Raw genomic sequence first — 23,937 nt, forward strand, 5'->3', positions numbered from 1 at the left:
GTGGGGCCCTACTGTATATTGTTTGGAAGCAATAAGCATATAATCTATGATTGATGTTTTAAACTGTTTGATCCTGGGAAAGTAATTATTTCTTGGCAATCATATATATATATATTATTCTTATTCTGGTATTCTGTAGAACAAGTGCTCCGAGTAGTGGAAAAACTTTGTAACCTTTTCAAAACAGTAATGAGAGAAACTTTGAGTTTTAAAATGATCTGGTGTGTTTCATTTAATAGAATACAAACTCTGTAATTGGGTTTCATGGTAACAAGGTATTTTTTAGGTAGTTTGCCTTTTCCATTCTTCTGGAGCTGAGAGATAGTGGCTGGCTCAGAATCACCCAGTGCCTTTTCTTAAATGTATGGTCTCCAGTGATAGTCCAGTACTGTAATCTTAACCCTTCCTCTATAGCTATGTATTTTCTAAGCTTGTAATGGGATTTCTAAGAAAATATAAGAAATAAGAACCCCTATAGCAAACTAATAAAACTGTGGTACTCATGAATGTCCAGTCACCTCAAGTTGAATGAGCCAAACCCAGCCTGTTATCGTTAAGGAACATGTTGTAATATCTCCAGGTATACCTGGGTCTTCCTGGCCGAGCAGGAACAATGAAAGCACAGGGTCTGAATGAAAGCCCACTCACAATAGAAGAATGTAGTGTATGGTAGTAACTGGTTTCAGCTGGCCTGGAAATGCATTAGTCATGGGGGACAGCAGAACAATGGTGATTTTAGTAAGACAGACAGAAAATTGGAATAAGAAGTATATTAAAACAGTGACAAATTGCCTGTTCATGTAACTAGAGAGTAGAATTACCTAATGTTTTCTGATTGGTTTGGAAAGATTGCAAAGAGGAGGAACTTACGTTATGTGGGAAGGAACTTGTGGGATTGGTAAACTAATGTCACATTAGTACTTAGTGCTGTATAAAAGATCCATGCAGACTGTGCTTCACTGCAGTCCTCTTCAGACTCTCTGGGAGGCTGACCCTGCGTACGCTGGTAAAGAATAAAGACCTACCTTTTTGCTTCAAGCCTGTGTCTTCAAATTTCTTCAAGGAACCCCAGTCCAAAGAACCCAAAAATTTCTCTAACACTAACAACACATTTTTGAGATATTACACTGAAAGTGTAGAGAGAAACCACATGTGTAATCCTATTTGTCCCCTCTACATGTGCAGTTGAATGCATGTAATGTACATGTGAACCAAGGTACATGCATAAACTCCTTGATTGTGATTGACAATCCTGCTTTTCCAGGAGTTCCAGTGCTGGGGAGAAAGTGGAATGTGTGTATAGTTGTAATGTAAGATTGAATGTGGGACTGAATGTAAGATCCTGCTCCCCATACCTCCATTTGTTCAATGTGACATGTGAAAATAGCTTCTGTATGTTGTAAGCAGTTAGGAATATTTTTGCTTTTATTTCTGTGCCATTAAGAAGTATGTGTTTGTTCTACACCTTAAGATAAACATTGCTTATATTAAATAAATGTTTATTTCAGATTGAATGTAAGCCTCATCACTCAAACCAAGCCACTGTTGCATGCTAACTCTGATGAAGCTGTTGTAATAGAAAAAGGCTCAGGTAACAGGTACCAGGATTTCCTGGGAAGATTGATATCCTCTCTGCAGGTAATGTTTCTTAACAGGGTTAGAATGCGGCATAGGTGGAGGATGGTAAAAATCTGGCATGATTTCTTCTGGCATGTGTCACAGCAATAACTTGGGATTTGTTTATTTTTTGTAATAGTAGACATAGTTGGTATAAGTTCTGAGACTCTGCAAAACTTAATAAAAAGTCTGCACTTAACAAGAGGTGATGTTTAACTGAGAGCCGATAACCCTTTCCTGAGAAAAATAGAAGTCACCCTCTAATAGTCACATAAACACAATTCAAGAACAGCAGATATAGCATAGCTAAGGTATAGCACTGCTAAAATATTAGAGAAAGACAGAGAGAGAGTTTTGACAGTTATAGAGATGCCAACAGATCCAATAACAATGACTAAGAGGGAGAACTTCTGGATATACTGTCTGGTACAGCGGGTGTGCACCACATGGCCTTAACCTGAAAAAGTGTACATGCTGCAGCTAATGATGCCATTACAATGTATTATACTTTTCTAATAAAGAGTCAAACAAATTTAAATTTTCCTGGACTGTTCAAGAGGGCAGTTTATCTGTCTAATTCATAGCCTTTTTTGAAACCCTTCTCAATATGATGCTTTAATCCTATATTCACTTTTCTAGGAGTAAAGCTGCAATGCTAATCCCACATACCTAAGAAAATCAAATTGTAAAAAGAAACAGCAACTAGGCCATGCAATGCATTTGGTGATTGAACAGTAGCAGTCAGTCCATCAAATTGTATTGTTCGGCTATTACATTAATGAGAAAAAAAGAAATAAACTCACACAATATTATTGAACATAAAAAATGTAGAATAATATATAAGAAATATTTTTTTTTAAATGAAAACAGGTACCCTAAGGAGCAATCCTAGATCTGTCTAGTCAAAAATAAAACCTACTGAGTCCAACTTAAATTACAATCAAGTAAGTTGTCATGGCCCCTTCGTAGGACTCCTCAGAAGAGGAGGAGAACTCGGGGGCAGCAGCAGCAGACCCGGGAGAAGGAACAAGCAGAGTCCCCAAGGACGCAGCTCCAGCTCTCCCTCAGCTGGAGAGTGTCCAGGACACGGCTGAAGCCCCTCAGTCAGATTCAGAGAATGAACAGGAAGCTCCCCTCCCCCCTGCAGAGCAAAGACACCAGCGAGTATTGCAACAACGAAGTTGGTCTGGCCTTTTAAGACAAGCAAGCTCTTAGAAGCCAGGAGGCTGATTACCTGTCTGAGGGAGTGGGATTTAACAGGCAGTTCGTGACTGCAGCAGGCTGCTGACTACAACGTCGGTTGTGACCTCCATGTGAGACCCAGCTTCCAGAACCCAGACCCTCAGACTGAACTCTTGGTTCACTGGACCCAGCTTTCCCTCCTTGACTGTGCTTTTGGACACTGATTTTGGTACGTGTGCTCAGAACACCTCCTCTGACCTTCCCTCATCCCGTTCCTGTTATCTCCTAGCCTTGGCAGATTTACGACCCAGCTAGGTGCTGGCTAATGAGTTTACAGCCCAGCTATCACCCCTCTGAAGCTGACATAAGTGTGTATGGGATTCCAGCCTCACCAGACAATCCAAACCCCGATCAGACACTGGTGGCGAGTGAGAGAGGTGGAGCCACTGTACATTTATGTCCATCACTTATGCAGCTGGAGCAGGAAGCAGGCGGTAGCCAAATTGTTGCACCAGCCTGGAACTGGCACAGCAATCAGGCCCAGATCAGGGCTGATGCTGTCAAGTGATGCCAGTCAGCAGATCCTTACCTGCCCCCCTCCTCTAGGATGTCCTGTTTTGAGGATTTCTGTAGGTAGCATGACCATCTTTTTGGACCCAAGAATGCAAAAGAAAGTGGTAACAAGGAGGTGGTTCGTGTGCTTGAGTCCCAGGGCCAGGGGAGATGGCAACAAGGAATGATTCATTGTACTTGCCTTGGCATTCACAATGGGAAGACTGGCAAAAGGATCTATCTCTGGCATTGCCTTCTCAGTGAAGACAGTGGCAGTAAGCAAAAAGGGCTTATAGGTGAAGGGGAGGATGGGACGGGTGGCTACACTTTCATGAATTGCTTATATAACTGCTTTATTCTTAATTTATTTTGCATCTCGTGACATTTTAAAAGTTCTGCATGTATTATTTAATATTTTACATATGTGAAAATATGCAAAAATAATAGTTTACCATTTAATATCTCAGTAATGCTTGCAACATTGCTTCTCGGCCTTTTGGCTTATCAATTTGGCCATGACGGCAATGATGTGTCCCTTTTCACTTTAACCCGGAATGCAACACGCCACCTCAACAAGCTCATTAAGCCTGGAATGCAGAAAAGGCCCACAGATCACCCCCCCCAAGGCAACCCACCATAACTGCAGTTCTTCACCCACAGAGCAAGGAGTTATTTTGAAAGTACCCTGAAAGAGTCAGTGAGGGAGAATTATGTCATCGCACTCAAGAACAAGTGAGACTAGGGAAAGGTATTTGAAGTCATCTCATAATGGGATGCCAGCAACAACTACATGCCCCAAGAAGGTTTCATATACTTTGCTGGCTGGTGTTTTGTGCACTGTGCCCTCCTCAGCATTGTACCCCTAAACGGGCTGTCAAATCTGGCAACCAAGACAAGTGCCACTGCTTCTGCAGAGATTCCAATGAGACCGTTCCACACATGCTCTGCAGCTGTCAGCCCCACCCGATGACATGGAATCACCAACATGACACAGTGATGAACCACCTGGCCAAAGCTATCCCTGCCTCAATGGGACCATCTCCCTGAACTGCTCCATACCAGACCCAGGGAGCCAACCGAGACCTGACATCATCATCCGTCATGAAGGAAAAAAGAAAATCATCATGGTAGATGTAACCATCCCCTTTGAAAACAAAAAAAGCATCCATGAAGGAAGCCAGGGAAAGCAAACACTGCAAGTACGCCCCTCAGGCAGAGGCATTCAGGGAGAGAGGGTACAAAGTCTCTGTCCATGTTATTCTTGTCAGAGTCCTAGGAGGCTGGAACCCTGACAACAAAACCCATATTGAGAGCTTTCCGTGTGGGCAAACCCTGTGCCAAACTCAGGCACAAACTAATGGTGTCAGACACCACCCGGTGGTCCCTGAATATATACGTTGAACACTTCACAGACCACCACCAGTGAGAGGAGCTGGCTCACCTCCCCAGAGGGGAGGAGCCACAAATGATCCATACACACAATCACTGTGGAAATGGACAGGAACCCTGAATAAATGGCTTGCCCTCTTGACCCACAAGATGTGAGCCACAGCAGCCTCATCCCACTATGCCCAGAGGGGTTGAGCCACAAAATGCTCCCTCCTCCTTCACCAGGAGGGAACCCCATCTTCTTGGTTCTCCCCCAAATTGCATCAGGGCCAAAAGGCAACACCATGCTGCAGACAAGCCCAGTGAGTTTTTCCACAGGTGGAAGCCAAAAACTATTGGACACCCAAGACAGGTAAAAACCCAGATGACTCTGACACTCCCACAGAATGCATGACCACCACCATGCCCCACTCCCCAGTGATAGACTCTGCATCAGAAGATCTGTCTCGGGCTTACCAATGCAAATCCCAGAACAGGACTTACATGCCAGATGCTTCTATTGCTTCCTACCCCTAACTTAAATGTAGCATTTTCTCTTTACTTTGCTTGTTGTATGTAACCTTGTACTCCAGAAACTACTATGTGTAACATTCTCACACACCTTACATCATCATGCTATTTGCATACACTGGACACCAGCACAACCACCACAGAGAACATCTTAGAAGGACTTCCATGCCTCAGCTCAGGGAAGCAACTCCCGCTGCCAAGGATCCACGACTGGAGGCTGCAATTGGGGGAAGGTGACTGGCACAGTTCACTGGCCTCAGACAAGACAAGACTGGCTTTGTCCCGATCTCCCTTCTTTGATAGTCATTCACTGGACTTTGACCTTGATCTGCCATCCACCTTCCCTAAAATACCTTGCATGCCTATTATATGCTGCTTCCTACTACTGTTGGCTAAAAACTTCTTCTGCATGTACCAAACTTGTATGGGAATGGTATATGATGCTTCACTGCCTGTACATTGATCTGTAATCAAACATTCTCTAATAAAAAGATTAATCCTTACAACAATATCATATTATTACTCCCATCTTGCAAATGGGGGGCTGAAGCTGTAATGGCGTGCCTAATATTACCTAGCGGGTGATATCCAAGTAAATCAAGCTCAGAATAGACATATTGAAATAAATGAACTTAAGTAACTTAAATCCATTGATTTCAATAGGTCTTCTCTGAGCATGACTAACATTGGATGTCACCCAGTGCGTTCATAAAATTGGTGATATTAGAACAAGGAACCTCTTGGTTCACGACTTTGTCATTTTGTTACACACCACAATACAACTCAGTGTGTCAGATATTTAGGTTTTGTCATTTTTTAAAAATCCAGTGAGTACTAACTCACTGTAATACAATACAAGTGCAATACAAGCGTATTGTTTTGCACCTCAATGCTTTTATGTTCAAAGGCATTTCATATTTTGCTATCCAAAATACTTAGAAAAAGATGTATACCCCACAGCTTAACATACTAGTATCTTGCCTCTTCTTGTTTAGTTTACATTAGTCAGCTTTTGTAGCTCAGTAGCATAACAATATCCCATTACAACAGATGTCCGGTTATGCCTTCCAGCTTAGCTATTAAATACAAACAGATAAAGAAGGAGGAAAAAATATACTTCTAATAAAATGCTTCTGGAGACAACAAATGCTTCAGGCATACAGTGTACTATCATTAGAAATAGGAGAAGGAATATGCTACTGCCACCATACGCTACATTGTATGCAGTTCTGAGAATTGGATCCAATTGACTTTAGAAGATTACTTATGAAAGTGAAATGCCAAAAGATGCTTAAATTATTTTAACTAAGCAGACAGGGTTAGGGTGTGTTTGCAAGAGCCCTACTTTTCTACAAGCAGGTACCAATTTCCAACTGCATCCAAGTTGCAGGTTCTCATTGTGACCTCTACATGTCTGTTGTCAAGGCCAGGTTAGACACTGTGCTTAAAGACAAAGCAAACAGCAATATTTCTTTTATGTAGGTAATTACAGGAGCAGGGAAACCTGATTCACACTCCAAAAGCAGCATGAAGGAAGTGGAGACTATATCTTCCCTCTGATCCTCCAGCACCCCACCCCTGCACCAAGATAAAAGCCTTAGGGGAAAAGTCCTCATGGGAACTTTTCTGTAAGGCTCCTAGCCAAGTGTGTGTCTGTGGATCTTCATTCCAATGCCAGTGTGGGAATAAAGAGAGAGGTCTCCCATTCCGGCACACTGCCTTCACAGTGAGAATTGGGCTCTCCTGTACCTGTAATTAGTTAAGGAAAAAGAAGCATAGCTGCCTGTTATGTGTTTTAAGTGCATGCTTAGTTTGGCACTCAGCCGCAGAAGAATCTGCACCATGAGCAGGGCTGCAGAGATACTCAAGGTATAAGAATCTGGCTTGCGCTAAATCAGACCAGTTATCCTTCAAGCCCCAACTAACAACAATATCAGGCAAATTCCCTTCTGTTCTCTAAGATCCTTTAATTCAAGAGTGGCTAAACCTTTTTGGCCCAAGGGCTGCATAATGCCAATGGTGGGTGCAGCTGATGCGTAGGCACATGTACACACACATGCAGATCATTCATTCACGACACATACACATTCACCACACATACAGCACATATATAATGCACACCAATGCACACATACAGCACATGCATTCACCACATATGCAGCACTCTCTCTTTCACACACACACACACACACACACACACACACACACACACACACACACACGTGTGTCTCTGAAGAACAGGCACAGATGTGTTGTTATGGGGAGGAGAGGAAACACTGTTTTGGTCTTTAGGGAACCATCTTATGCATTTTCTCTCCTTCCCACTGAGTGCTCCCTCCTGCTTCCTATCCACTAAGACCTTTTAGCAATGGTGCCACACCAGAGGAAAAAGACGCACTTTTGCAGATAAGTTGGGGATAAGAGGAAGATACACCTGTTTTTAGGACACTGCTGTAAGAGGCTTTGCAGGCTTATGAGCCACAGGTTCTTCACGGGTTCTCCATTTAATTGACTGGAAATTAACCCTGAGATCTTATACATGCATGACATGAGCTTTATCACTATGGTTTAGCCCATAAGGCTTTGCATTGTGGTGTAAGAACTAGTTCAAATAACTGGGGCTATCATGTGATACTTTGGTTTTGTGAAAACTGCCATTATAGGTTAGTTATCCAAGAACAACAACCTAAATAAAATCAGATAGTTGAATAAGTATTATTATAACAGACACATGCTACAGATGTGTAATGTGCCCACATTTAGTACATTTATGCTATTTTAAAAGATGTGGTTTTAAGTTCAGAACTGCAGCTTGTGTTAATATATTGAAAATACACAGAAAAAAGTAGCTAGTTTGAAGCTAAGTACTATAAATCAGAGCTGTTCATCTAAAAGCTGCTAAATGTCCTTCACGTGTCAGGCATCATTACTGTTTAGAGCAGTGAGTTTTAACATTTTTTGGGCCATGGGCCCCTTTGTGAATCTGATGAAAGCTATGGGCTCCCATAAATAAATATATGTAATTTATTACACCTGATTCACAGACTCCCTGAAGCCCACCTGGGTCCATGCACACAGGTTAAGAACCCTCTGGTTTAGAGAGATACAAAGAACATTTTAGTACTACAAGGAACAGCTCTGTTTTTCCTTGACTCTGGCAGAACAGATTGACTCTGGTTATGCTATGCACTTGCTCTCCCCTCCTCTAAAGAATACTTAGGATTTTACTTTTTCTTTTCAGTCACCAGGACTCTAAGGGTTACTTTGGTCTCACTGAAGGCTTGGACATGGCTAGTAAGATTTTTTTTTAAAAAAACTTACAGATATCTGTGCCATATCATAAGCTGTTAATTAAAAGTCTCCACAGTTTCAAAGATGGTTTGCCACCGGGCAGGAGGGAAGACAGCTGCTATTTGAAAAACATAAGCCCAAAGCATGCAGAAAAAGTTGAACGGTTCTTTTGATACTATGGGGATTTTGTCTACCTTGGTGAAAGACAGACAAAGGATTGCAGTAGTTCAGCATTAATACACACTGCACTTTGTCAGCCCAACAGGAATTGTGGTAAATCAGAGGAGAGGATCTGTCTCAGAACTTTGCTGTTGCTCCAATGGATGTTATTTCCTCCTCCTGCTTATGGAGAGGCTTGAGCACCACATAATTTTCCCTTGCATTCATTCTTCCTCAAAGATTTCCACTCTCTCCACACATCCTGAATTGTGTTTACTTAACATTCAACAAAAGTACATAATCAGAGACAGCTATGCCACAAGGCCTTACCACTGCTCAGGACTCCCCAGGGCTTGAAGGATGCTGCTATCCTGGGATTTCCACCTGGAAAAATACAGACAAGACTGGAAAAATAGTGGAAGCACTAGAGTCCACATGCCCATACCTGTGGGTCCACATGAGATATTGGGACCCAACAGCCCAAAATCATGGTTTTTGGATCACCATCACTCACTCAATCAGGAACTATTGTAGATCTCCAGAGTTCTACTCAAGAGTAGGGGAAGGTTTAATCCACCTTAACTCATACATGAAAAGCAGATTCTGACATCATATGTGTCCCCAGATATGTAAAGATTATACTTTGCCCCATGTATATAGCCTATAAAAGCATTGCACAGTAGCTAAGTGATGGGATTTGCAATCTAGAGTTAAAAATAGCTTCTATGGTAGGGAGAAAAAAGAAACATTTTAAAATATACACAACCATTATGAAAATTTAAATGACAATTAGAGTTGCTAGGTCTCTAGTTTTTGCCTACAGACTATGGATTTTGGGGTTCTCTCCGGGTCACCTCAATCTCCGTACTCTCAGTTTCTATTAAAAAAAAGTTTCTAGGTGGTCTGGTTCAAGAGATATACACCAAGACGTCAGCCGTCCCCCCACAACTTCTGTTAAATGAGCCCACAGCTGGCTGCTCTAACCCTGCCTTTCAGATTTGTAGCCAATAAGTGAAGTAAGGGTTGTGATTGACAAGGGTTTTGTTGACCTCCAGGCAATAGGTAGAACCCACTGCAAGTCTAGAAAATTCTTGTTTTTTTCCTGTTTCTCTGAAAATAAACTGAGTAAGTTTATAGCTTTCAGCAGCAGCAAAACTCTCTCTCTTGTGTGCAGGAGATCTAAATGCCATTACACTGTGTTATGCTTTTCTAATTATGGGTAATCAAACAAGTTTAAATTTTCCTGGGCTGTTGAAGAGGGCAGTTCCTTCCCAATATGAAGCATTAATCCTAGACTAGCTTTTCTGGGAGTAAAGCTGCAATGCTAATCCCACATACCAGGAGTAAATCCCATTGAATTCAATAGAACTTACTTTTAAGTAGACATGGTTAGGATTGTGCTGTAAATTAATGGGACGTTTGAGTAAACATAGCAAAGAATTGTGTTGTAAATCTTTCTCTCCCTCTCCAATCCTATTTTTAAAGCAATTAGGCAGGGCTTACTTAGGTTTCACTACTTTTATTTTTAGGAAACTAATACTGATTTTATTTTTTCTTTAAAATGTTCTGCAATAATCAACTGGTTTTGACAATAAACTATTATATGGGGTGTATGTATTTTTTGTATCTCCAGTGTGTGTGTGTGTGTGGGGGGGAGTTTTTCCAATATGAGGTAGGGTTGCTGAGTGGAACCCAAGGCAGCTGACAAAAAGAAATAAATCCATTTAAATTCCAATAACCATAAAAACAAGTATTGAACAGTTGGAAAACAACTGAAAGTGCCATAATTCTGAATCTTCAGTTGGACGAGTGATGTCCCTTATCACTTGAGGCTGCAGTTCTATGCATGCTTCCCTGTTTGAGTAAGCCCAATTGAATACATTGGGACTTGCTTCTGAGTAAACATGCATAGGATTACACTATAAATATCTTTACAAATATTGTGAAAATAATAAACATCTTTGATAGTAATGCATATATAAATATTTTTTCATATTATGTCCCAATAAGTATCTGATTTCACACTATGGCTGTACATTATTTCCTCTACATTTTAATTGTGCCTGTCTTCCTTGGAATGGTCATGGTCCCCCTCTGTTTTCACTCTGAGGGGCAGATTAGGCTAAGAGATGGTGAGTAGCTCATGGTCATCCAGTAAACTTTATAGCTCATTTCCATTTCAAAAAATTAATTAAAATGATATGCATGCAGGCAAGGTTTGTGAAGTGGATCCACACAATACATTTAAAGCACATCCAACTCGCATTTAAAGAGCATGACTTCCCCCAAAGAATCCTTGGAAGTGTAGTTTTGCCCTCACCGTTATAGTTCCCATCACTCTTAACAAATGACAATTCCCATGATTCTCTGGTGGGATTCATGTGCTTCAAATTGTGTGAATGTCCTTTAAATGAATGGTGTGGATCTGCCTTAGGTATGCTGTGCATTCATTAGTGTACTGAAATGAACAATTTTAAAAGATAATTCTTTAAACAGGGGAAGAGCTGTAGCTCAGTGGTAGGGCAGATGCTTTGCATGCAAAAGTCCAAAATTCAATCTCTGAAAAAGATTATTGCCTGGAAGCCTAGAGAGCCAATGCTAGTCCATGTCATCAGTATTGAGCTAGATGGTACCAAATGACCTGATATAAGACAGATTCATTTGTTCCTAAAAGTGGAAAGAGACCCAAGGGCCATAGTGACTCCAAAATTTATTTATAATCTGGAGGACAATACAAACATCACTTAGCTTCTGCAAATGAAGCCCCTCTGAGCATTACATCCTCAAAGCTTATTTGTTAAAGATTGCCATTCTACAATAATATAGCAGAAAATCTAGAACTAAATATTACAGCAGGACTGTGGTGGGAATGCAAAGTAAACAATTTAAGTTATGATTATAATAAAAGTGTACATGAATGTTTTTACTTGCAAAAATAGCATATAACACATTTTATCATTCAAATAATTTTTTAACAGCAATTTGAAAAAGTGTACATGCTGCAGCTAATGATGCCATTGCAATGTGTTATACTTTTGTAATTATAAGGAGTCAAACAAGGTTAAATTTTCCTGGACTGTTCAAGAGGGCAGTTTGTCTGTCTAATTCATAGCCTGTTTTGAAACCCTTCTCAATACGAAGCTTTAATCCTATATTCACTTTTCTGGGGGGAAAGCTGCAATGCTAATCCCACATAACTGGGCATAAACCCCATTGGATTCAGTTGGACTTACTTTTGACTAAAGATGGTTAGGATTGTGCTGTAAATCAGTGGGACTTTTGACTGAACATAGCAAAGGATTGTGTTGTAAATCTTTCTCTCCCCCTCCAATCCTATTTTTTAAAGCAATTAAGCAGGGCTTACTTAGGTGTCACTACTTTTATTTTTTTAAAAAAATGTTTTGCAATGACCAACTGGTTTTGACAATAAACTATTATATGGGGTGCATTTATTTTTGCACCTCCAGTGTGTGTGTATATTTATTTGTGTGTGTACATGGAATCTTTCCAACAACCCTGTGAGGTGGAAACCAAGGCAGCTCACAACAACAAATAAATCCATTTAAAACCAAAAACCATAAAGCAAGTATAAAACAGTTGCAAAACAGCTTAAAATGACATGATTCTGAATTTTAGGTTGCGTGAGTGATGTTCCTTATCACTGGAGGTTGCAATCCTGTGCATGCTTCCCTGTTTGAGTAAGCCACATTGGGACTTGCTTCTGAGTAAACAATGATAGGATTTCACTATAAATATCTTTACAAATATTGTGAAAATAATAAACATCTTTGACATTCATGCTTATATAAATATTTCTTCATACTATGTCCCAATAAGTATCTGATTTCACCCTATGGCTGTATATTATTTCCTCTACATGTTAAGTGTGTCCTTCTTGCTTGGGGTGGTCATGGTCCCCCTCTGTTGTTTTCACTCTGAGGGGCAGATTAGACTGAGAGATGGGAAGTAGTCCATAGTCACCAATTAAACTTTGGTTTTAAAAGATTTTAAAAATTAATTAAAATGATTTCTATGCAGACAAAGTTTATGAAGTAATGTAGATCCACATAATACATTTAAAGCACATAATTTCCCCCAAAGAATCCTGGGAAATGTAGTTTCCCTCTCACAGTTATAGTTCCCATCACCCTTAACAAACTACAGCCCCCAAGATTCTGTGATGGACTTCATGTGCTTTAAATTATGTTGAATGTGCTTTAAATGAATGGTGTGGATCTGCCCTAGGTATGCTTTGCATTTATTTGTGAATTGAAAAGAACAATTTTAAAGGATAATTGTTAAAATAGGGGAAGAGCTGTAGCTCAGTGGTAGGGCATATTCAATTTCCTGGAAACCTGGAGAGCCAATGCTAGTCAGTGTCATGAGCTAGTTATACCACCGACTGGGGCAATTTGGTACTAAGGCAGATTCTTTGTTCCTAAAAATGGAAGGAGACCCAAGGGTCACAGTGACTCCAAAATTTATTTATGTATTTTATTTACAAGATTTATGTCCCACTTTATTGTAAAAATCCTCAAAGTGGTTTACAGAAGTAATTGAAACAAAATCATTGGCAAAAACATTTAACAATAGGTATTTAAAAACATTCAAAATAATGAAACCAACAATGAATTAAAAACAGATTAAAAACATAATAGCTTCTACATACCTGGGTAGGCTTGCCTAAACAAAAAAATGTTTTTAGCAGGTGCCGAAAATAGTACAATGTAGTCACCTGCCTAATGTCAACAGGCAGGGAGTTCCAAAGTATAGGTGCTGTTACACTAAAGGATCAGTTTCTTACAAGAGCAGAACAAGTACTATGTGGCACCCAGAAAATGGAAAGCACACCTTGAAACTGGTCTGGAAGCAAATCAGCAACCAGTGCAGATTTCAGTATTATGTGCTGATAGGGTCTCACTCATGCCAGCAATCGTGCCGCAGCATTGTTCACTAAGTGCAGCCCCCAGGTCAGCTTGTGCCGCATGGGGGTTTCTGTGACCTTGGCTCACTGGCTGCTAGGTTTGTTTAGTTTTGATTTTTGGTTAGAAAACCTGTCTGTTTGTGGGGTGCTGAGTTTCTGCCTTATTCATAGGAATCTTGTTGCGGTTGGTATGGTATTGCATTTAGGAAATTATCATTGTCTTTTGTTTGTTTTTCTATTTACATTTCATTTACCTCTGACCTCACACCCTTACATCCATAGAAGCAACAACAGTGGTTCCAGTTGTGCTCAGCTCAACCCTCTTAAACCCACTGATGAGGCATCTTGTTGGTTGGGTAATGATTTGTTTTTTTTCACATACTGGGAAGTGTGGCTGCAATTGCTGCTGTCCCCAAGCTACTGTCTGTGAAGGCAGACCAAATCATGTGTGTTTTCTCTCTGTCAATTATTACTCACTGGAATTGGGTTGGCTGTCAAAGTGAATTTACAGCAACCCACAGGGTAGGCAGAAAAAGGTAGAGAATCTTCTTACTCTTACTCATTTCTCAAACCTCTTTCTGAAGTGAAGGGTCAAGTCTGTAAAGATGTTTGGAGCAGCCATGTTAAAAGGCAGGCAGGGGGTTGCCAGCCTTGCTTGCACATGGATATCTTTTCAGAGGATCTCTAATTATGCTTTACCAATAGCACAATCCAAACTATATCTACTCAGAAGTAAGTCCTGTTGAGTTCTATGGGGCTTAGTGCCTTAGTATGTGTGTTTAGAATTGCAGCCTTGCAATGGCATCCATGTTTACACATGAATGCTCCCATCTAACATCTCCACAACACTAGGCTCCCTTCTTCCTACAATGACTTTCTGGTGACTGGCGTGGCCTGAGGACACTTAAACCCTTCTTGCCAGAAGCAAGTAGGCTAGATCAAATGTTCCCTCCCCAGGCTCCCTAAGCAGGTGAGAAGGAATGATTCTGTCATTTCAGCTGGACTTGGGAACACCATATTTTAGCTAAGATTTGTCTTAACTTCCAATCAGAGAAATGTTTTGTTTGAATTGTATGCTCCAAGCAACTTTGGTGCTTATTGTATCATGCTTTATCAGTAGGGCCCACCTCTGAAATCTCAGGGCTTGGGATGCTTCTGACCTGGCAACCCTAATTTTATTTATTTATTTATTTGTTTCATTTTTAAACCGCCCATAGCAAATAGCTCTCTGGGCAGTGTACAAAAAGATTAAAATACAAAATATCATAATAAAAACAACCAAACAATAGTAAACACAAACAAGGAACAACAGAAATATAGAAGTTAACACATTAATATGCCTGGGAGCATAGCCAGGTCTTAACCTGGTGCCGAAAAGATAGAAGCATAGGCTTCTAATGATGATGGGTTTAATTATTTGGTCCATACTTGAAACTGACAGTTGCAGTGAGCTTTTCTCTATGTATGAATTCCATATATTTTATTATTTTATATTGTATTTTTGTTCTTTATTGTAAGCTGCTTTGAGTATTTCTGTAATAGTAAAGCAGGGTATAAATATTGTATCTAAAATCGAATCAAATCGAATCTAATGAATTTCACCAGTGCTTTGGAAAGATATAGCTAGGGAAAGCAGCATGATTTGTAGTTAGATATGTTCTAAAACTTAAGTTCTTCATAGGTTTCTGTCTATGCTTGCTTTCTAGAGATGTAAACAATGGTCCCAATCAGGCTAAATTTAGATTCTATTACCCACTGAAACTAATTGAAAAATTAATTGTGATTAAGTTAAACCCTGTTGCTTTTAGTGAAATAGTTACAAATAACTTTAGCTGGATGCTCTTTTTTCTTCTCTTTCTCAGCAGTCACAATATCATGTCCCTTTATCATATTCCCATATTATTTTTTCTCTGAGGAGTTATATCATGTAAGTGATGGTTTGGTCCTCTGTAATAAGCATTAGATACAATTAATTTGGTAAATTACATCAGGTGAGATTATTTAATTCCATTTCCATTTTCAAGAAGATTGTCTTTGTTTTCCTTTAATTAACAAACATGCAGGGTAGCATTTAAAGAAAAAGTTGTTTGCAATTTCATCACAATTGCACATGACAAAGAAACAATGCAATAGGAAATTAAGTTGCTGCAATACCGTCCTCCCACCTTGCACACCTGAGATATTTATTTTTAGGAACCACCTTATTCTTATGACTGTTTTAAACTGTCTAGTATTGTTTTTTTAAATTGCTGTAAGATGCCCTGGGACCCTATGGTGAAGGGCAGGTAAGAAATTGATGACAAGATGATGACGAGATATTCTGATGCTTAGAGTTTTTCAAAGGACTGCAAAATCACTAATAAACGAGTGCAAAGAATTAAAAAGCAGCAGTCAAAATGTTGTAGCAGGGGAAATAACACAGTTACCTATGTTTAACTACTTAAAAAACTTAAATAAGTAGATTAAAATCCAATCAAAATTAAGAAAATCCCTCTTATTTGAATGGAACAGATTTAAGCATCAATTGGATTTAAATGCTTAACTTTGGCTGAATCACACCCATAATGTTTTATCCAAAAAAACTGTAATTGAAGCATGTAAGATTATGGTTTTGAGAAATACCGAGGCCTGAATTATATCATGCAACATGACACATAACCTGAGGGCAGACAGAGCCACTTGGACACTTGGACAGAAAACTTTGTGGCTTCAGATCTGTGGCTGTTGCGCTGCAGCCAACTCAGAAGGGACAGGAAGGGGGGAGGCATGAGTTTCAGGCACCTCCGCAGCCAGAAGAAGCAGAGTTGGGGATTGTTGTGTCTGAGCAGGATCGTGCGGGAGGGGGGCAGCCTGCTCTCCAGCCAGTTTCCACGAGTAATGGCCTTTCCGAGGAGCCGAGCGCACCGCCCCCAGTTGATGCAGAGGACTTGTGGGGGGAAGCTTCAGAGTCAGTGCCAGCTCCTCCTTTACCAAGCAGTTCCCAGGAGGATTCCAGTGTGGCACCGCCCCCTGACCTCGAGCCCGTTGCTCGGGAGCAGGTGTCTTCAGATGAGCTGTTGGATGTGCGTCCCCTGTCTCCTCGTTCCCGTCGCCGTGAGAAACGGACAGGGCAAAGACAGGAATTATGAAGGAGTCAGAGATTGCGTTCGAAAACATTTCCTATATAAGCCTGCCACTCCCAGTGGGGGGTCGTTGAGTCAACTTCCTTCACACGCTGCAGAGCATGTCTAGAGTATAGTTAGGGACTCTAGTGAGTTAGCATAGGGTTTCCTATGAAGCGCAATGCCTTTGATGTATCCATTACTCTAATAAAACGAGATTTACTTGCACACACACTCCAGCCTCATTCTTTCGGCTCTGGACGGGACAGTGGCTGAAGATAGACAATAGCTATTTTAGAGATTTGAACATGGTGTGAAAGAGCCATTGTGGTTTGTGAAGGGTACACTTATTCCTGTGTCTTACATTTCTATCTCATGAAAGAGGTTTTTCAGGAGATTTTAGTGGTGCAAAAATCTGTAAAGCTAGAGATGACAATGGGGCAGGTGAAACTGGGTATATCACTCTATCTTCAACCAATTTGTAGGCCCAGGGAATTCCCTTCTCGCCTCTGGTTCATGAGTCTTCACTGGCGTTTGTCAAGACGTGTAAAATGACCAACCACATTCATAAATAAACAGTATACCAAAAATAATAGCTCAAATCCATATACTGAATCCTCATACACACTTTCACTTTCAGAACCTGTCACTTTATACAAACCCTACAGACACATATGGAATACCCAATATGCCTTCTATTTGATAACATCTTCCGATATCTAAGCAAAAGCAACACCACATCTCTTTTGCTTTATTGCTCTAGTAGATAACATACAATGCTGAAATTCTGTGGTTGTGACTGAATGCCAAAACTAATCACTGCCAACTTCAGCACTATTGGTTTCAACCCGACTTATTTCACATAACCAGCAAATGAGCAGTTATGTGAATGGACTCTCTGTTTCGTTTTACAGAAGTCCCATGTCCCAACTTATGAGCAGGGCCTTTTTGAGCCTGTCAATGAGTTGGAGAATGAGTGACTAGAATCCCCTGAACCCTTATATCCCAGCTAGATCACTAAGATTATCTGCAGGAGCGGCGCTGGTCATCCCCCGAGTTGGCAAGGCTCATTTAACTTCAACACAAAATTGAGCCTTCAGTGTTATCAGCCCAGCTCTCCAGAATGCTCTGCCAACAGAGATTCAGCAGGTGCCTTCTGTTATAACCTTTAAATGCCTGCTGAAAACCTTTCTGTTCTATTAGGCTTGTGCAGGCAGTAAAGAAGATGTCTCTTTGTTGTAGTTGACCTTTGTTTTTATTGTGTTTTTAATAGTTTTTATTTTATGGATTTTATTTGTTGTAAATTGCTTTGATGTTTTTTGAAATGAAATTGCATTATACAAATATGTTTATAAATAAATAAATCCTCTTTAGGGCATGGTTGGCAGCAGGTTATTTTAGGAGCCAATTCATGGGGGCAGAGCTTTGGGAAGAAGACTCTTCTGTCTCTGATTCACTCCTAGGCTACAAGTAGGGGGCCTGGACTAAGGTTTTGGCATTAATGACTTTTCTTTCATAGCCAGAAAACAGCTCAGCTGTTTAAGAACATTAGTAAGTGTAATTTCGCATTATGCTAGAACAATGAACAGTGCAATGAATATAGTATTTTCTTGGCTGAGTAAAAGGGTTGGAAATGCTGGCTTAGTTATGGGCTACTTTGAATAGGGCACTACTATCTGTGTCCAGAATTATTTGCATTCTGGAACTTTGTCCAGTAGAAAATTAATGAAATTCTCATGCTTTCTGAAGAGCACTGAGGAGTGGGGCAAGTGTTGATCCAGTAAAATCTGCAGAATGCAGCTGCTAGACTGGTGAGTGGAGCAGCCCGATGGGACCACGTGTCACCAGTCCTGAAAACACTGCACTTGCTGCCAGTGAGCAATGTTTTTAATTGCTTTACAATGTTTTTTTGTTTTTGTTAATTGTTTTGTTGCTGCTCTGAGCTCCTTCAGGAGCAAAGCTGGGATATATATTTAACGAATAATTCAATAAAAGCTATAGCCCTATTTTGTGTTACTTGTTCTTTGGAGCCAGCACAATGACACATTTTAAGCAAATAAGAGCATGAGTTGTTAATGGATATATTCAACAACAGTCAAGGAATTAAATCAGTTTTCAAATGCAATCCCAATTAGTTGGATCCTAACAATTGCAAACACCAGACCTCTTGCAGACAGGCATTTCTCATTTATACCTCTGTTTACTAGCCCCTTGCGCCCCTTGCACCCCTTGAAGGGCCTCCTCAGAAGATTTTTCAGAATAGTATGGGATGTGGTGTAGAGAGTGGTACATGGAAGGAGAAATAGGCAGAAACTGTTGAGCTTCTAGTGTGAATTAAAATGGCGGCCACTCACACTTGGGTATTGTTGGAGCCAAGCCTGAAAAGCTAAATACTGATTAGAACTATGAAAACATTATTGTGTCAATCAGCTATATTTACAATATGTCAACATTATTGCAGCAACACTTATGATAGATTTCCCTTGTATTCCTTTGACACCTTAGCAACAAAGGCTTTTAGAAGTATTTACTCTGAAGATCAGTCCAAAGTTACAATGTCAGGAATATTTTACAGAATTATTTAATGCCTTTTGCATGTCAGGTTTCCTGAACAGGTAAAATAAATTATTGTATTTCATTAAGTATAGCCTGAGTATTTCTAAAGGTGACAGTGAAGTACAGAATAGTACTCATAAGCAATTTCACACTGGGGAGATTAGGACAGTCTTTTCCTGATGAAACAACCACCACCACTCTAATAATCACATTTTCTTACTAAGCAAAAGACAAAGAACAGAATGAAGCATCTCTGCTGCAAAATATTATAAATATGCATTTGAATTGTATGTTAACAAAATCACTCTAACAGAATTTCTGGCATAAAAATATGTAGCCCATAATGCCACATGTACAGTTATTGGCACACCAATAAAATTCAATTAAGGACATGAAACTAAGAGGAATAAATGATGATCATATAAAAATCAAAATCTTAAGCATATTAAACATTTGGGAAAAATCCAGTATATCTTGAAATAAATAAAGCTCCAAATATAAAATAGTTTAGTGAGTCCAGATATTAGTTTTCCCCATGAGAGCTGCTATGATAGAGCTTTTTCAGATTTATTGCACAGCTCTGTACAAAAATCTACAACAGGGAATAAGAAGATCTGGTCCAGATATTTATGACAGGTGACATTTGTGATATAGTAATGTTTTCCCAGTACAAAATATTCTGAAGAGATACTTCACTGGAAAAATGAATGAAAAATTGTCTGGAATGTTGTCTGGATGCAGTGTGAGATGAATGAAGGCTAATAAACTGAGCTTGAACTGAGGAAAGGTGGAGGCACTGTAGGTGGATGGGTGGTTCCTGTGCCCAGGAGATTTGTCATTTGCCTGTCCTGAATGGGGTTACTCTCCCTCTGAAAGAACGGGTTCATAGTTTGGGGATGCTCCTGAATCTATTTTTGTCGTTTGAGGCTCACATAGCCTCAGTGGCAAGGAGTGCCTACTATGAGCTATGGCTTGTGCACCAACTATGGCAGTTCTTGGAAAGGAATAGCTTGGACATGGTGACTCATGCGTTGGTACCTTCAAGACATAATTATTGCAATGTGCTCTGTGTGGGGGTACCCTAGTGCCTGGTCTGAAAGCTCCAGCTAATGCAAAATGCTGTGGCCAGACTACCACCAGCACATAACTTTGGTGGTTAAAAGCTTGCACTGGCTGCCCACGTTACCAGATGAGGTTAAATGTCTTGTATTAATTTATAAGGCCCTTAACAAATTGGGTGCAGGGTGTCTTAATGACCAGCTGATTCCTTGTGTTCCTGCCGAATCACTGAAATATTTTGTTTTTTATTTATTTATTTATTAGATTTATATCCCGCCCTTCATACCAGTAAGGGACCAGGGTGGCATCTTTGAGGGGGGGGGGGGTCTCTGTTGGTAGTCCATCATAGTAGAAGCTATGTGCTCAGCATTGTGGGTCCAAGCCTGTAGAGTTCCCTCCAAACTGAGATTAGACAAGCATCCTCTTTGATGAACTTCAAGGGCATGACAAAGACTTCTTATTCCAGAAGACATTTTAAGGTACTATTTAGATTTATAATGATTTTTATTGTTTTATTCTCTGTATGGTTTATTTTTATGTACACTGCTTAGAAATGCTAATGATTAAGCAGTATAAATGCCTTAAATAAAGTAAATAAATTTATTTAAAACTTTAAGGTTGTCATCCACTTTGTGAGGGTTTTTACTCTGAAAAACAGATCATTACGTAAAAGTTTTAAATCTATTAAATTAATACATTTTATTCAATAGAACTATATTAAATTAATTAAATTAACTGAATGCAATGCCAATACCCTATAGGTTGCTAGTAGTATAAAAAGACCACCTCATGTCAAACTGCTATGCCCTGCCCCTTTTGTGTTTGATTGATGGTGTCAGTGGATATCCTGCCCCAGAAATCCCACACCGGAAATCCCACACCGGAAGTTCTGCTCCCCCAATGACTTCACCGGATATCCTGCCCCAACCCTAGATGTCCCACCCCAGAAACAGAAGCCATGTGACTCCCCATGAGCATGTGGCCACCCACTAGACCAAAGGGTGCATTTATTTACTCAAAATAAGGTCCTGGATTGGTCCTGTAGGGGCATGTGACCCCTTTATGAGCATGTGGTCCTCAGGGGACCAATCTGATGGGGCTTAAGCCCCTGAGGTCAAAATAGGGTGCCAGAAATGGACCCTAAAGGGGTCCATTTCCACCCCCTCTCCACACTGGCCCAATAGGGACAAGTGACCCCTCTACAGCTATTTCACCCAATCACAGACCAATAGGGTGAGGTTTTGAAGCCCTAACCAATCAGGAAAGGGGACAGCCAGACCTGCCACAGGAGTGCATTTTGCATGTCCAGGCACGTTCTGAGGACTGAACATGGAAGCAGTCAGCGCCCCTTTGAGTCCTACTGAATTAACTACACTGCCACAGGTAGAGAGACCTAACCCTCAAAAGCCCTTTATTAGCACAAGTTCTGATGAAGATGAATGTTTTTCACCAACTAAACTACTAAAATAGGAAGAGAATGAGATCAGCCAAATGTGGAACATGTTGGAGGCAATTTCAACAGATAACGCTGTAATGCAGGTAAGCTTTTATTTGGAAACTACTTGATTGGAGAGCTGCGAAATAAAAGAAGGGAAAATGTTAAAACATGCCCTTACTTTTCTAGGGATCTTCAGTAACTGAAAACTCTGCTGAAGCTATTTCCCAACCATCACCAACATCCCTGTGGAAGATGGCATCAATAGGAAACATTCAAATACTGGTTTGTGGGGTGATTATTTTCAAGGTGTAGTATAAAAACAAAGAAAGGTCTGTGTTTGATTTTTTTCCCCCTAAATCTTTTTAGGATTCTGCAGATCTGACAACAAATCAGCCCAGCCATTTCATCTTTAGAAGCATTCTTGGCATTCAAACCAATGAAACAGACAATAGTTTGCCAAGAAAACGGAGGGCAGCAATGAAATGCATTGTCAGAGCAGCAGTCTATACCATACCAGAAGCACTGTTTAATGCAAAATATGTATGATACATGTATAGGTTGCATAATTCAAGCTCCCATGCAAGCATCACATGAATGCCTGGCCTGGACAAAGTCTGTCCTCTGTAGAAAGTTGAGAATTATATGTGGGAAAATCTGTTTTAAAAGTGTTTAAAAGTTGTTATCTTAACAGCTTAATTCTGAATTGTCTTGTTCTAACACAAGAAAGTGTTGATGAAATCTTAAATTTGGTGACCAAAGTAGGTTGTTCCCAGAAGTCTGTTCAAGTTGTTGAAAAGATACTAAGAGACACTGACCACCAATATGTAAATCACATTGTGTTATTAAAAACAGAAGTTATAAAAGTTTTACATCTTTCAATGAAACCTCTGAATAAAATGATCTGTTTGGAAACAGTGTCTTTTTTGTCTTTTTTTTAAAATAAAGCTCTAAAGACTTGACTCCTCCAATGGAACACCTGAGTGATTAAATTAAGTCTGGTCTTACAGGGGGTGAGCTACTCAGTCTCAGCAGTCTGGCTTTAATGCCAAAAGTAAATAAAACTCTTCAGATTGGTTCCCTGGAGACCACATGCTTGTAGAGGGGTCACATGCCCCTATAGGGCCAATCTGAAGAGGGGGTGGAAATGGACCTCTTTGGGGTCCATTTCTGGCACCCTATTTTGACCTAAGGGCCTTAAACCTCTTCAGATTGGTCCCCTGGAGACCACGTGCTCGTAGAGGGGTCACATGCCCCTATAGGACCAATCCAGGACCCTATTTTGAGTAAAAAATGCACCCTTTGGTCCAGTGCAGGGCCACATGCTCACAAGGGGGTCACATGGCTTCCATTTCCAGGGTGGGACATCTGGGGTTGGGGCTTCTGGGGGGCAGGATATCCGGTGAAATCATCGGGGGACCAGAACTTCCAGTGTGGGATTTCCTGGCCAGGATATCTGCCGACATCATCAATCAAACTCAAAGGGGGTGGGGTGTAGCAGTTTGACAGGTGGTCTTTTTATACTACTGTGGCTATTAGATGGAACACTAGCCTGTGCATTTCTACTTAGAAGTAAGTCACGCTAAATTTAATATAATGAACTCTCAGGCAAGTGTGTATACTACTCCAGCTTTAATGTTCATACCTTATTTCACTGAGATCAATAGGCCCTCCTTCCAGAGTAATAGGAACATGGCCTTGTAGCCTTGTATGTATGTTTATAATGGAATTTACTACCAAGCAGGTGTGCACAGGATTGCAGGTTTTTTCTAATCCTATGACCTAACAGGATTTTTTGAGGGGAAATCAACAGGAAAGTTAAGCACATAATTAATTTGTTCTTACTGAAATGGATGGAATTTTATTTAGGTTAGACTGCATACTTATTACGTGCATATTACCGGGAGGACTGAGACCAGCCACTTGCTCACTAGTTCAGTTATTAGTTCAGTTTATTCAAATCTGTGTATAGCCATTGGCTGTTACAGAAGAGGCAACTTGCTCACTAGAACCTTGCCAGTCTTGAATAATAAAATACGTTCAGGCTGGGCTCTCTAGATGGACAGCAGATTGAGCAAACAATTAAGGAGTGGCATAGTTCCAACTATCCTGAAAGGGGCAGAGGTGAAGTCACTATTAGCCGAATGTAGAACTGTTGGCTC

At 40.3% G+C, this 23,937-nt stretch overlaps 1 protein-coding gene across 17 annotated transcripts in view; it reads right to left on the reverse strand.

Annotated features, from left to right (window-relative positions):
• The window catches only part of MAGI2 (membrane associated guanylate kinase, WW and PDZ domain containing 2), a 1,014,264-nt gene that overhangs the window by 911,593 nt on the left and 78,734 nt on the right, over window positions 1-23,937 (reverse strand). For 11 of the 17 annotated variants that reach the window (XM_061582129.1, XM_061582109.1, XM_061582110.1 and 8 more), the window contains exon 2: window positions 9,031-9,084. The exons of the other annotated variants lie outside the window; for them this stretch is intronic. In XM_061582129.1, the coding sequence (XP_061438113.1) occupies window positions 9,031-9,084 (54 nt within the window). The remainder of the gene's footprint in view (window positions 1-9,030; window positions 9,085-23,937) is intronic. 17 annotated transcript variants of the gene reach the window in all.

The sequence above is a fragment of the Rhineura floridana genome, chromosome 8 (genome assembly GCF_030035675.1).
Source record: "Rhineura floridana isolate rRhiFlo1 chromosome 8, rRhiFlo1.hap2, whole genome shotgun sequence".
Taxonomy (NCBI): Eukaryota; Metazoa; Chordata; class Lepidosauria; order Squamata; family Rhineuridae; genus Rhineura; species Rhineura floridana.